Here is a 12,327-nt window from a genome sequence, read left to right as displayed (position 1 = left end):
TGTCCAGTTTCATTTGGAATGTGTGCGTCTCAATCTTCTAAAGTGGTTTGAGTGATCGGATTTAAATCTGTCCCGAAAGTATTTCAGAGGGCATTTACACCTGTTTTTTGTTTTTTTTCACAATCAGATAGCTATCTGATCAGAGAAAATGCACAAAGTGACCAGGTGTAAACAGGCCCTTACATTCTTAAAGGAAGAATTCATGGTAATGCTTTAACAAAACAAAAAAATATGCATAAATATGAATATGCTTTAAATATGCAGTCTAAAATATACTTCCATTGAAAGTGCCTTACTGCATTCTGATTGATTTAGTTCAATACTGAGGAACACATTATTTTCAGTGGTAATCGACATTATGATATTATCTCGTACTGAACACGGAACTTTACAACAATGGAAACTAAATAAATGATGTTCCTGCACTGCGTTTTAGAGTGCACTGATATGTTCAAAGTGCTGAGAAGACACATTGGCTTTGAATGTGGGAATGATAGATAGTGCTTGTCTTAGTTCATACATATAGTAGGAGTATTCATTAGGAGAATGTCGACATTGCCGGAATCGATACGTAAGGCTGATCTGATTCTGCAGGGCAGGAACAGATAATGGATTGCTTTAATTTTGCAGGTCAAGAACTGGAAAGAGTATTGATTACTGTATCCTCTCAGCTTTTTGTGAGCTGCGAGTTTGTGTTTGATTTTTCTTGAAGCATCAGGTTGTTCATAAAACCCCGAAATCTTCTTTCTGCAGTTGAGACATTACAGGTTCTGGTGAACGACAGTCTTGGAGGGGCAGTGCAGGAGGGCGTATGTGCCGCAGGGCCCGTGACTTTGCCACGACGGGCGGAAACCTTTGGAGGTTTTGATAGCCACCAGATGAACATCTCAAAGAGTAAAGGTGGGTGTGTTTTCCACGTGTGTGAACGTGGGAGTGTGTGTGAGAGTGCATTTTGTGATGACACTCATTTGTTCCAGGAAATACTGATTGTCTATGTGTTTGATCTCCTGCAGATGGAGACAGAGAGGAGACGGAAGATTCCGCAGAGCTCCGCAGGACTGAGTCAGACAGCGTTCTAAAGAAGGTACAAACAGAGTCAACCCAGGCAACTATTTGAAATTATGTGTGTATAAAAAATATTGTGATGGGGGAAAAAAGAAAAAAATATTTTTAGAGCCTACATATACATATAAATACATATATACACATATATATATATATATATATGTATGTATGTGTATATATATATATGAATATGTATATATATGTGTGTGTATATATATATATATATATATATATATATATATATATATATATATATATATAACACATATACATGTGTATATATATATATATATATATATATATATAACACATATATATATATATATATATAAATATACACACGCATATATATATATATATATATATATATATATATATAACACATATACATGCATATATATATAAATAAATATACACACGCATATATATATATATATATATATATATATATATATAACACATATACATGCATATATATATAAATAAATATACACACGCATATATATATATATATATATATATATATATATATGCGAACATATATACACATATATATATATGTATGTGTGTATATGTGTATATATATATATATATATGTGTGTGTGTTTATATATAAGTCAAGTCAAGTTTATTTCACAATACAGATTGTATCAAAGCAGCTTCACAGTATTAAATTTAAATAATACAACAAAGTTTGTTTCAAGAGGAATTTATTGATTGATAAAATTAAATTAAATATCCCCAAAATATCCCCAACTGAGCAAGCCAAAGGCAACAGTGGCAAGGAACTGAAAAACTCCATCAAGTGACCTAATGGTGTCCTAAAACTCCATCAGGTGACCTAATGGAGAAAAAAAAACCTTGGGAGAACCCAGGCTCAGTCGGGGGCCACTTCTCTTCTGGCATTTATGAGCTAGAGGCCAGATTGTAGTTTGAACTGTGGGATTATATGAATGCCTGGCTGAAGAGATGCGACTTTAATCTAGTTTTAAACTGGGAGAGCGAGTCTGAGCAACGAACAGTATCAGGAAGACTATTCCAGAGTTTTGGAGCCAAATGTGAAAATGCTCTCCCTCCTTTGGTGGTTCTGGATATCCTAGGTATGACCAAAAGCCTTAGATATATCTATCTATAGTTCATACTTAGAAACTGTATTATATAATATATAATATAATTAAGAAATATAAATAATAATAAATAAAATGTTATATAATAAATACACGTTTTATAAGTACATTATATAAAAAGCTCTTTCAAGTGGTTCTAGGATGGATGTATTTCCATTAACAACCTGATTCATGTTTAGTCATCAGTGCATCACCATATGCTCAAGCCATTAAGTGCTGAGCATTAGAATATGTTTATTACCTAAGATGACCTGTAGGTTTACACACACACTCATCGTAGAACATAACTCTATAGTAACTTGATAATGAGGACACATGAAGACTGTCATCTGCCCTCCAGCAGCAGATTAATGTGACCCGTCATCACAGACTCTTATATCCGGCAGGGGCCTGCAGTGCCCTGTCCATGAGCACGTGGATTGCTGATTATTAATTTATGTACAGTATCGTCCTGACCCTGTGACTGGCTCTCTCTCCCACAGGCAAGCAACACCAACCCCCTGCTGCTCCTCAAGAGGAACAACGAGGTTAGCTTTTCTGTTTGAAAACAGCTCAGGAAACATTGTATACTATTACAGTATATTTAAATATCTAAATTATGGAACAAAAAAATTGACTGTCTGCATCTCAGTTTAAATAGATGTGACTGCTTTCGTTTTCTCAATCCTTTTATCCTCCCACAGCAGGTTCTTCAGAGCGTCGCTCATCTTCATGACCTGCTGAGCACATTACAGGTGACTCATTCTCTTTTTTTGTCTTGTTATTTCACGCTCTGCTCTGTTCAGGCCAGCAGCTCTCATCCCCAGCATGACAGAAGGAAAAGAAATTTACAAATGCAGGGGTTTATTTAGCAGGCTTGTAATCAAGCAGAGTGCATTATAATGTATTAAGAAGCACTCTGATAGATTTGACCCACAGTTGACCTTAAGTGGGTGATTATCAACCTTTTCCCGGGACAGGTGCTTTGTGGCCACTAGAAATGGGGCCTATTTCATCTGAATTTGGATTTAGCACCTTAAAGGAGTAGTCCACTTTAAAATGAAAATTACCCTATGATTTACTCACCCTCAAGCCATCCTAGGTGTATATGACATTCTTCTTTCAGATGAATACAATCAGAGTTATATTAAAAAATGTCCTGGCTCTTCCAAGTTTTATAATGGCATTGGATTGCAACCAACAGATTGAAGCTCAAAAACATGCATCCATCCATCGTAAATGAACTCCTAACGGCTCCTATGGGTTAATAAAGGCCTTCTAAAGCGAAGCGATGAGATGTGTAAGATAAATATTCATATTTAAAACTTTATAAAGTCAAATAAATAGCTTCCAGCCAAACGAACATACAGATCTGACTTAAGTGTAATGCACAATTTATGCGAGTAATGCGACGTACTGCTGATATTTACGCTACGCCATGATGAACTACGCTACTTCCGACGACATAAGTAGCGCTTTAGGCGCAAGTGGATCGAATTTATTAACCCTCAGGAGCCGTTTTGAGTTCGTTTACGATGGATGGATGCACGTTTTTGAGCTTCAATCTGTTGGTTGCAATCCACTGCCATTATAAAACTTGGAAGATCCAGGACCGTTTTTAATGTAACTCTGATTGTATTCGTCTGAAAGAAGAATGTCTATACACCAAGGATGGCTTGAGAGTGAGTAAATCATGGGGTCATTTTCATTTCTGGGTGAACTATCCCTTTAATATTCTCATTTGAAGCTCTTGAAGTGTAATTTCAAACACTTTTAACTCTTTGCATGCAAATTAAAACTGCTTGCTTTTCTCACCTCCAACATAGGCGGTTGTCGTCCAGCAAGACACCTTCATCGAGGACCAACGGCACAGCCTAAATGAACGCCCCCAGCCCTCTTCACGTCACCCATCCGTCTCCTCCTCTACCTCCTCCTCTTCCTCCTCCTCGTCACGGCCCAGCTCTCTGATCGAGCAGGAGAAACAGCGGAGCCTGGAGAAGCAGCGGCAGGAGGTCGCCAGCCTCCAGAAGCAACAGGCTGCCCACGCGGAGGAGAGGAAGCGCAGGGAAAAGGAGTGGGAAGCGCGCGAGCGGGAACTGACCCAGAGGGAGGCGCAGGTGCAGAGCCAAGAGGAAGAGGCGCAGAGGAGATCCAAACAGCTGGATGAGGAGAAGCAAGACCTGCAGAGTAAAAAAGAGGAGTATCAGAGAGACCTGGCCCGGCTCAGGGACAGCCAGAAGAAACTGGAGAGAGAACGAGAGCAAGTGCAGAGAGAGGCCGAGCAGATCAGACAAACTGAGGTGAGGCGAGCGTGCAAAAATGTACACCCTGTTATTATTTACTCGCCCTCATGTCGTTCATAATATCCTGGTCAGTGTAATTATAATGAATGAGAACTGGGGCCTCATAAAGTTGTCTATATGATGTGCACTACACTACTGTTCAAATGATTTTCAAAGGAAGTCTTTATTTGATCAAAAATACAGAGGGAAAAAAACAGTAACAGTACTATTTCAAATAACTGTTTAATATTTGAATGCGTTTTAAAATTTTATTTAGTCCTGTGAATTTTCACAGTAAAGACATTTGTTATGCTACTAAAGATTTATATTTCAAATAGTCTGTTCTTTTGAACTTTCTATTAATGTTCTATTCAACTGTTTTCAGCATTGATGATAATGAGAAATTATATAAGAATGATTTCTGAAGGATCATGTGACAATAGAGTAATGATGCTCACTTTTGATCAATTTAATGCATCCTTGTGGAATAAAAGTATTATTTCTTTAATAAAAAGAAGAAGAAGAAAAAAGAAATCTCACTGACTTTTTAGAACGCTAGTGTATATTCCAATTCTTCTGAAGTCATACAATAGCTTTTTAAGAGTCATCATTTGCTTAAAATCTGCCATGTATCTTACTTTAGCATGTTCACGACTCATCTCACTATTCATATTCATATTTGAATCATTCCTTTGAGTCAGATATTTTATGATACTTTTTGAAGCTTCAGTCCCCAATCATTATAATTATAAGGATTCATCAGCGTTTAAGTTTTCTATATAATCTGAATGGAAATATGTTGGATGCATTTGTAAGTCACTATTCTGTGAATGTACCGTACACTTGATTCGTTGAGTAAATCACTAATCTTTTCCATTCTGCCCCAAAATTACACAACTGTTCTGTAATTATTTGAAAACATCTTCATCTTACATATAGTTCCTTTTTCCTTAAACCTCAAAATGATTTTAAACCTAATATCAGTCAGAGTAACTTTTCTTCCGCTTTGGCGAAAAAGAGGTAGTTTTCTTCTGTTTGTTCTGGTTTAAACAATAATTTCCTGTTACCAAAGACCGTTTTTAAATTGTTCTGCATCATCATCATCTGCAGGCACTGAGGAAGAACCGGACCCCCTCCACCACGTCCGAGGACTCCTCAAAGTTCCAGAGCACTGGTTCACTGGACCGCGACCCCTCAGAGGTGGAGCTCTCCTCCTCCCCGTCTGCCAGAGACTTCCTGTCCCGCATGGACTCCAAACGCAAAGGGAAGAACCTCAATCCATTCTCTTCCAATTCAAGCCAGAAAGGCCAGAACAGCGAGGCGCAGAGCCAGATCCCCGGCCGCCTGCTACAGCTGGCCAAGTCCAAGGAGAAGAAGGACAAGAAAAAGAAGAAGGGAAAAGGGCAGCAGAGCCAGACTGCAGGTAGAGTCACACAAATCCATAATTTACTCACCCTCATGTTGTTCCAAACCTGGATGAGTTTCTTTCTTTCAAAAGAAGATATTTTGAAGAATGTCGGTAACCAGACAGTTGATGGAACCCAGTGACTTCCATAGTAGGAAAAAAAACTACCATGGAAGTCAATGTTACCCATTTCTGCTTTTCTTGTTGCATGTCTCTCCTGCCAGTCTGTGGTGTCTTCTCACATTTGAAAATAGTTTCAATAATTTTTATCAAATATTTTGTTTATTTATTCATTGTTTGTATGAAGATTTAGTTGTTGTTTTTTTGTTTAATAAATGTATTTTTAATTTAATTTTTTATTCTTTTTATTTCTAGAAATATAAGATAGATTACATTTTTTAAAGATTATTTAATATTTATTTAATTTTATCCTTTTTTATTTTTTTTTATTTTACATTTATTTATGTGTTAATATTATTGAATATAATACATTTTATATAGGTTTTCTTTGAGTGTGAAGTTCTTGGTTACTGTAGGTTTAATTTGATATAAAAAAAATGAAGGGAAGGGGTTGTTGGTTTTTATTATTCTATATTATTATTATTATTATTATACTATTATTTATTTGACACAAAATCGTGAATTAAAGGGGTCATGGGATGCAAAATTCACTTTTATATGGTGTTTGCATATAAATGGTAAATGGTGTTTGGACACAACCACCATACAATGAAAAAAATCCATTCAGTCTTTTTTTTTTTTATCACCAAAAAGCCTAAACACTCTCGATAATCAAGCCGTTTGGATTTTCGGACCAATAATGTCATATTGCTCATGCTCCGCCCACGACCACCGACGGACTGTCCCGTATTAACATATTTCCGCCCTCAACTATTTGTATACTGTCAGCCAAGGCAGCACTTTACGTGTCTTGTGTCGACACGCCCCATTGAAGAGAGGGGTGGGGTGAGCAGTTGCTCATTATCATTTAATGATAATAATGTTGTTTTACATGCACCGAAACGGGTCACTGTGAACAGAGCTGTTTTTGAGGAGGTAAAAAGGGTGTTGTTTTGCACAACCATTGAGGAATTTTGGTTGTGCAAAACAACAAAAAATTTCCATATAACCAAAGTATATTACAAACTTTACATGAAGACCCTAAAGAATCATACCAACTTGTGGAAAATGGGCATCCGATGACCCCTTTAAACAGGATAATATATAATCAGTTCCGTTCACAATAATGACCGGCTGACCAAACATTTTCCTTTATATATCAGCTTTTTACAATCCATAAAATAAACTCCCACCCTACACTATAATTACACCACTGAGTATTGCTTTTCACTTGACACATTACGCAAGTTCGATGTGTTGCAAATGCGATTTTCATGTTGTCCAAAGTGCTCCAAAGTGAAGTAGTTTTCGTCTCTTTGCAGATTCTCCGAGCACTGTGGTTCCAGGCACGACCCCGGACGGAGAGATCTTTTTCTGCTGATTCGGCCCCCTCTTCATCTTCTCTTCCTCTATCCCACAATGCCTCCATGCAGGGCTGCCGGTCTCTGGTTGTGGACTTGTAAACCAGAGTAAGAAGCACATACCTGTGGTCTTGATGGGCGTCAGGCCTGGACAGGAAGTTTAAACTGATCATTTCCTGTGACCTGATTTTCAGCAGCCAGCGTACTGCACAGTGCCTTCCATCCCTCACATTCACCTATGAACGCAAGCGGGGAACAGTGCATGTCGGATAAGGCACTTTTTCCACACACGGACTTCCTGTGAAAATTTAAAAAGATTTCTAACGGCGAGTGGCGTCACGCTGGGAGACAGCTGGCTTTTCAGCGACTGTAAAAGTCAACTTTGAAAGCTCTCCGAAGGACATTTGACTAATGAAGATACTAATAATCAAAGTGAGTGAACTCAAATGCCAGTTTGCAATGCAGTGACTAAGTTTCTACATGTTTCCATCCTCCTCCTTTCACCCCCGTCATGTTACTATGTGCCTCACTAATGTATACTTTCAGCTGACAAGCCGAAACAAGTCTTTTGGACCAGACTTGGACTTTTTAATACAGTCATAAGGTTTTACTTCTTTTAAAAGGTCGCAAAATGCCTTTTATGAATAAAAGGGATGCATATGAAAATGTTTTAGTGAGCACACCAGAAATGAGTGCAAAAGAGCGTATTGCCGTAAAGAAATGCTGTTTTTGTTTTAATTTATTGGTTTTGTTAATCACGTTTCCATCCCTAAATGACTGAAGGAGAAAATGAAGATGTGTTTCACTGAAAAGACGGTTTTGTTGTGACTAAAGGCTTCACAGACCCCACAGATCTTTTTTTTCTTTTTTTCTTGTAAACCTCAATGCAATTTTAATCCTTAGCACTTTATAAGCACGTCAAGTGGGGAAAAAAAATGGCTGGCTTTAAAACGAGACAATCGATCAGCTCCACTTAACTGGTAAACGGCCTCCTTTGTACCTGCGAGGTTTTATTTGATAATCTTTTACTGTACCATATGAATGTCATGTAAATTTGTTCAACCAAACTTTCACGTAAGCTACCAAAAGAGCGGGTGTTTTCAGCTGCAGTATTTTTCTTTTTCTTTTTCCTTTTACTGTTATTAAACACGAATTAAACAAGATGAGGGAATCAGCTTTACAGTATGTAGGCTAACAAATTAAAGTTGTATTAGCCAGTAGGCATCACAAATGCAGTTCAACGCTCAATTTCAAGCCAGAAATGTTGGATTTGAAAGGCCAATGTGGTAAAAGTATGAATACATTGTGTTTGTGTATTAAACGCCTGGTTTGTACCCTCTAATCACTAGATTTTTTTAGCCAGTCAAAAAGCCTTCGCCTGCTGGCCAGGCTAACCGTTCTGTTGAACATAAGGAAATATTTTAAGAAAGGGGAAATTGTGCAGATAAAAGTGTTAATTTAAGCTTTCTGCTCTTGTTTTTAGCTTCTTTCCATTAAACTTCTACCTAACACGCCTCTATAATGCATTAGTGATGAATGTCTCATGATTCATTTATCGATCAGTTATACCAGTGACCTCTTGGGATTTAATTCATACATCCGAGAGATTTTTTTGATCAGTCAGCATATTCCCACAAAGGAAATGTAGTTGCTGAGGCGGACATTCTGCATGCTGTTATGGTGCTAAACTGAGAATTGAAATGCCTTAACCAACAGAGGGCACTATGGCGATGTTCCTCTATCATTTCTTTTGTCCCACCTGAAGCGTGAGCAACACTTCAGACTCAAACGCCTTCGCCTTGCCTTGTTTTGTCAGATAACTGCGCAATACTGGCGAGTGTGGATACTCGAGGCTGATTATTATATTCTTTAACTTGCCTTACATATTCCATAAGCCCTGCAGTATTTGTCAGTTCCTTTTCATCGCCAAATCCTCCTTCAGGGAAACGTATAATTCAAGATGAATTATTACTAGCACATTAGGCTACTAGCTACTCGGAAGTGTTTTCGCTGATTTGATATATTGGTTGCCATTAGAAACGCTCTAAAGAACAATCCAAATCGTCTCATTAGTGCAAATCAAACTTACGTCTGATTCACGCAGTGGATCTTGTAGACGCTATATTTAATTTTCATCTTTCACAAATTAAGTTCATTGTTTAGCTGACAGTATATAAAATGAATTTAAAAACACCTGATGTAAAAAAAAAAAAAAAAAAACCAGGAATCATGTTTTGAGAAAAATGTATCCCTCACAGCCTCGTGTTCACGAAAAATTAAACATGGCGTCTACCCTCATTAGGTCCGTGGTTACCAAGAGGTACCGTCATTTCTTATCAAATTTTGTGTAAAAAGGGGGCAAAATACCACACATTTTGTAAATATCTGTAATGTAAAAAAAATGGTAAAAGTATTAATTATGGATTTTTTTGTGCTTTGATTTTAAAGCTTTTTATAACTAGCTTTATTTATCAGCATTCTCTGTGTTAGAGACATGAAATATGTACATTTAAAAAGAATCTTAATAAATAACTATTGTACTTGTATGTGTGCTTGTCTATTTTTTTTTCTCTGGTGAGGGTTCTCTATGGGATTGAATACCTATTAATATATTAGATAATATATAATTATATTACATTACATATAAAATCTATTTAACTGTAGTTAATTCCATCTATCTGTCTGCTATCTATTTGTCTGTCTATCTATTTGTTTGTAGCCTATGTCTGTACGTCTGTGTTCGTTCAGAAGACATGCTTCATTGGACCACCTGTTGCTAGTTTCTCTTCCTCCTGTCCGGTCCAGCTCAAGGTTTCTCAGCGTCGGACACCAACATGAATGCGTTTGTCTTTGTCGTGCTTTGGGTTCAGCAGTTGCCTCCTAAATGTGTTCTTTTCTCTCTCACGAGGTTGGCTGGATGAGTTTGAAGTGGGGCCATGGCATCTTTCCCCTTTGGACTCCATTGACTTTGCCTTTGTTCCTGTTGCCAAGCTACCCTGTTCTTTTGGCAAGCACAAAGGTAGGAAACCGTGCTTGAAGGTAATGCTAAGCTGAAAAGGACTTGTTCCTTGTCAGATTAAAGATGTTCATTTTTCTGCTTGTTTACAAGGTGATTTTATTCATCCTTAGAGGAATGTTCTCATCTTTATCCATTTAAAAGTCCAAGTCTTGGTGGCTTATGCTAGTGATACACTTTTTTTTTTTTTTTTTTTGAGAATTATTGCTTTTTTGTTGTTTTACAGCAGCAAAGACGCTCAAAACTGTGTCCCATTGGTCTATTTAGCTTTTTCTAGTTTGTCTCCTGCACTGTGACCTTTCTTATAAATGTCAACTCCCAGTAATGTAATGTTTTGTATTTGTGAATGACTCCTCAGTATCCGTCATTGTTGCCCCATTTTGTCTATCTGTTGATTGGGTTTTGCTTTTCCATCTCTCTTTCTCTAGCTTTGCAAAGAGAACAATGGATCCACATGCAACCTCGAGAAACCTGAGCCTTTGTTGTGCGCTGACAGTCCATGTATAAATATCAGTTGTATGTCAGGGAGAACAATAGCTCTGTGCTGCTGGTGTTTTCCGATACGTGCAGGACTGTGGCCTTTTATACGCCTAGAAGAACAGCACTCATGAAATTGTTGTTTGGTTTGCTTGGGATAAGGTTGGCTTTGTGGCTAATTCATATGAATTCCTACATTCTCATTTGTATTTTTTCACACCATCTGCTTCCGCCCCCCCGTAGAAGTTATAGGTTTAGAGGTGGACCTTCATACATTTAAATCTATATTTTCATACAATTCACATCTTACGAATTCATATGAAAGCACCACCTCGTAAAATAGTTATGTTTTCCTGTGAGGTTGGTGATATCTCATTTTGTATTAGGGCAGGTTCTACTGACAGAAGCTAGAATCTCCAGAGAGAGTTTAGTTTAATAAACCCGGAAGAAAAACGATGGTACATTTCATTAAGTCCACTCAAGACTGCATTTCAATGAGAAAGGAAGTGAGAATACGGACATTTCTGTAGATCTACTTAGTGACTTTTAAAGCACTTGAGATAGTGGTTCTTGAAATCATATAGAAGTTTAATGGTCTGACTCATCATGGTCTGGTCTAACTATTGGTGAAGAAACATATCATTTAATATAATTCTCAAATTAGATCCAAGGGTACATGTGAGAAGGAATGCGTGATATATTGGTTATCAACCTATATTAGATGTTTGTTTTTTAAATGTATCAGTATTTTAATTAGTTTAAATATTTATCTTATTTTTTATATTTAGATATAGATATATTTGGTATCATCTAGTCCTCATTTAAAGGTACAATATGCAAGAATTTTTGCCGCTAGAGGGCGCTACATTCCAAACAACAACAACGGCGTAGCTTGATGACGATGTGAAGGAGCGTGGAATGATGGGAACTGTCGTTTTAAACTCCACCGTGGATGTAAATCAGTCAGACGGGAATCGAAAAATCATGTTCATGGATGAGGCTAAGTTCTATTTTTTTATACCATGGTCTGGGTGAATACTCGATTCTGATTGGCTGCAGGGTGTCCGTTAAAAAGTGATAATGTACACCTAGGAACTGCATGACAGTTCTAAATGATTGCGCTGGCTCAAACTCACTGATCAACTGCTGCGGTCGGGTCGCTGTGGCCACGTTGCTTGGCAACGCCTGTATACGGGAGATATTAAATAGTGCGCTCGACTTAAATAAAAACCCTCACGATTTTTACTCTAAAACACATTAAAGTATTATTAATTGATTAAATATTTCTTTCTTTCGTAAGTGACCATGGTATAAGCGGGTTAATGCCCTTCGAGGTGTCCATTGTCAGGTATTAATGGACTTCGGCGGAGGCAACCGTCCTCCGCTGCGCGTCGGACGGTTCACGCCTCGCCGTCGTCCATTAATACCTGATAATGGACACCTCGTCGGGCATTAACCCTTACATAAATGTTGCGTTTAATGACATGCTTTTTGT

The 12,327-nt window shown here is 37.6% G+C and overlaps 2 protein-coding genes and 1 long non-coding RNA gene across 8 annotated transcripts in view; 2 read left to right on the top strand and 1 right to left on the bottom strand.

Moving 5' to 3' along the window:
* Window positions 1-9,885, top strand: part of akap13 (A-kinase anchoring protein 13) — a 95,075-nt gene extending 85,190 nt beyond the window's left edge. For 5 of the 6 annotated variants that reach the window (XM_082160182.1, XM_082160179.1, XM_082160181.1 and 2 more), the window contains 7 exons: window positions 754-900; window positions 1,014-1,084; window positions 2,675-2,719; window positions 2,876-2,926; window positions 3,998-4,471; window positions 5,564-5,876; window positions 7,301-9,885. In XM_082160182.1, the coding sequence (XP_082016308.1) occupies window positions 754-900; window positions 1,014-1,084; window positions 2,675-2,719; window positions 2,876-2,926; window positions 3,998-4,471; window positions 5,564-5,876; window positions 7,301-7,359 (1,160 nt within the window). In that variant the 3' untranslated portion in view covers window positions 7,360-9,885. The remainder of the gene's footprint in view (window positions 1-753; window positions 901-1,013; window positions 1,085-2,674; window positions 2,720-2,875; window positions 2,927-3,997; window positions 4,472-5,563; window positions 5,877-7,300) is intronic. The other variant, XM_082160180.1, reaches the window with a different exon arrangement.
* On the bottom strand, window positions 4,966-5,556 carry LOC309490908. The gene is made up of 2 exons (XR_014202872.1): window positions 5,387-5,556; window positions 4,966-5,277 (listed from the first exon to the last, which is right to left on the bottom strand). It is a non-coding gene; the product is annotated as an uncharacterized lncRNA (long non-coding RNA).
* A 143-nt stretch (window positions 9,886-10,028) lies between the features above and the next one.
* Window positions 10,029-12,327, top strand: part of agbl1 (AGBL carboxypeptidase 1) — a 206,172-nt gene continuing 203,873 nt past the window's right edge. The window contains exon 1 of the mRNA XM_082160183.1: window positions 10,029-10,358. Coding sequence (XP_082016309.1) covers window positions 10,178-10,358 — 181 coding nt within the window. The 5' untranslated portion in view covers window positions 10,029-10,177. The remainder of the gene's footprint in view (window positions 10,359-12,327) is intronic.

The sequence above is a fragment of the Leuciscus leuciscus genome (assembly GCF_965113295.1).
Source record: "Leuciscus leuciscus genome assembly, chromosome: 25".
NCBI lineage: Eukaryota > Metazoa > Chordata > Actinopteri > Cypriniformes > Leuciscidae > Leuciscus > Leuciscus leuciscus.
This window is presented reverse-complemented; position numbering and strand designations above follow the sequence as displayed.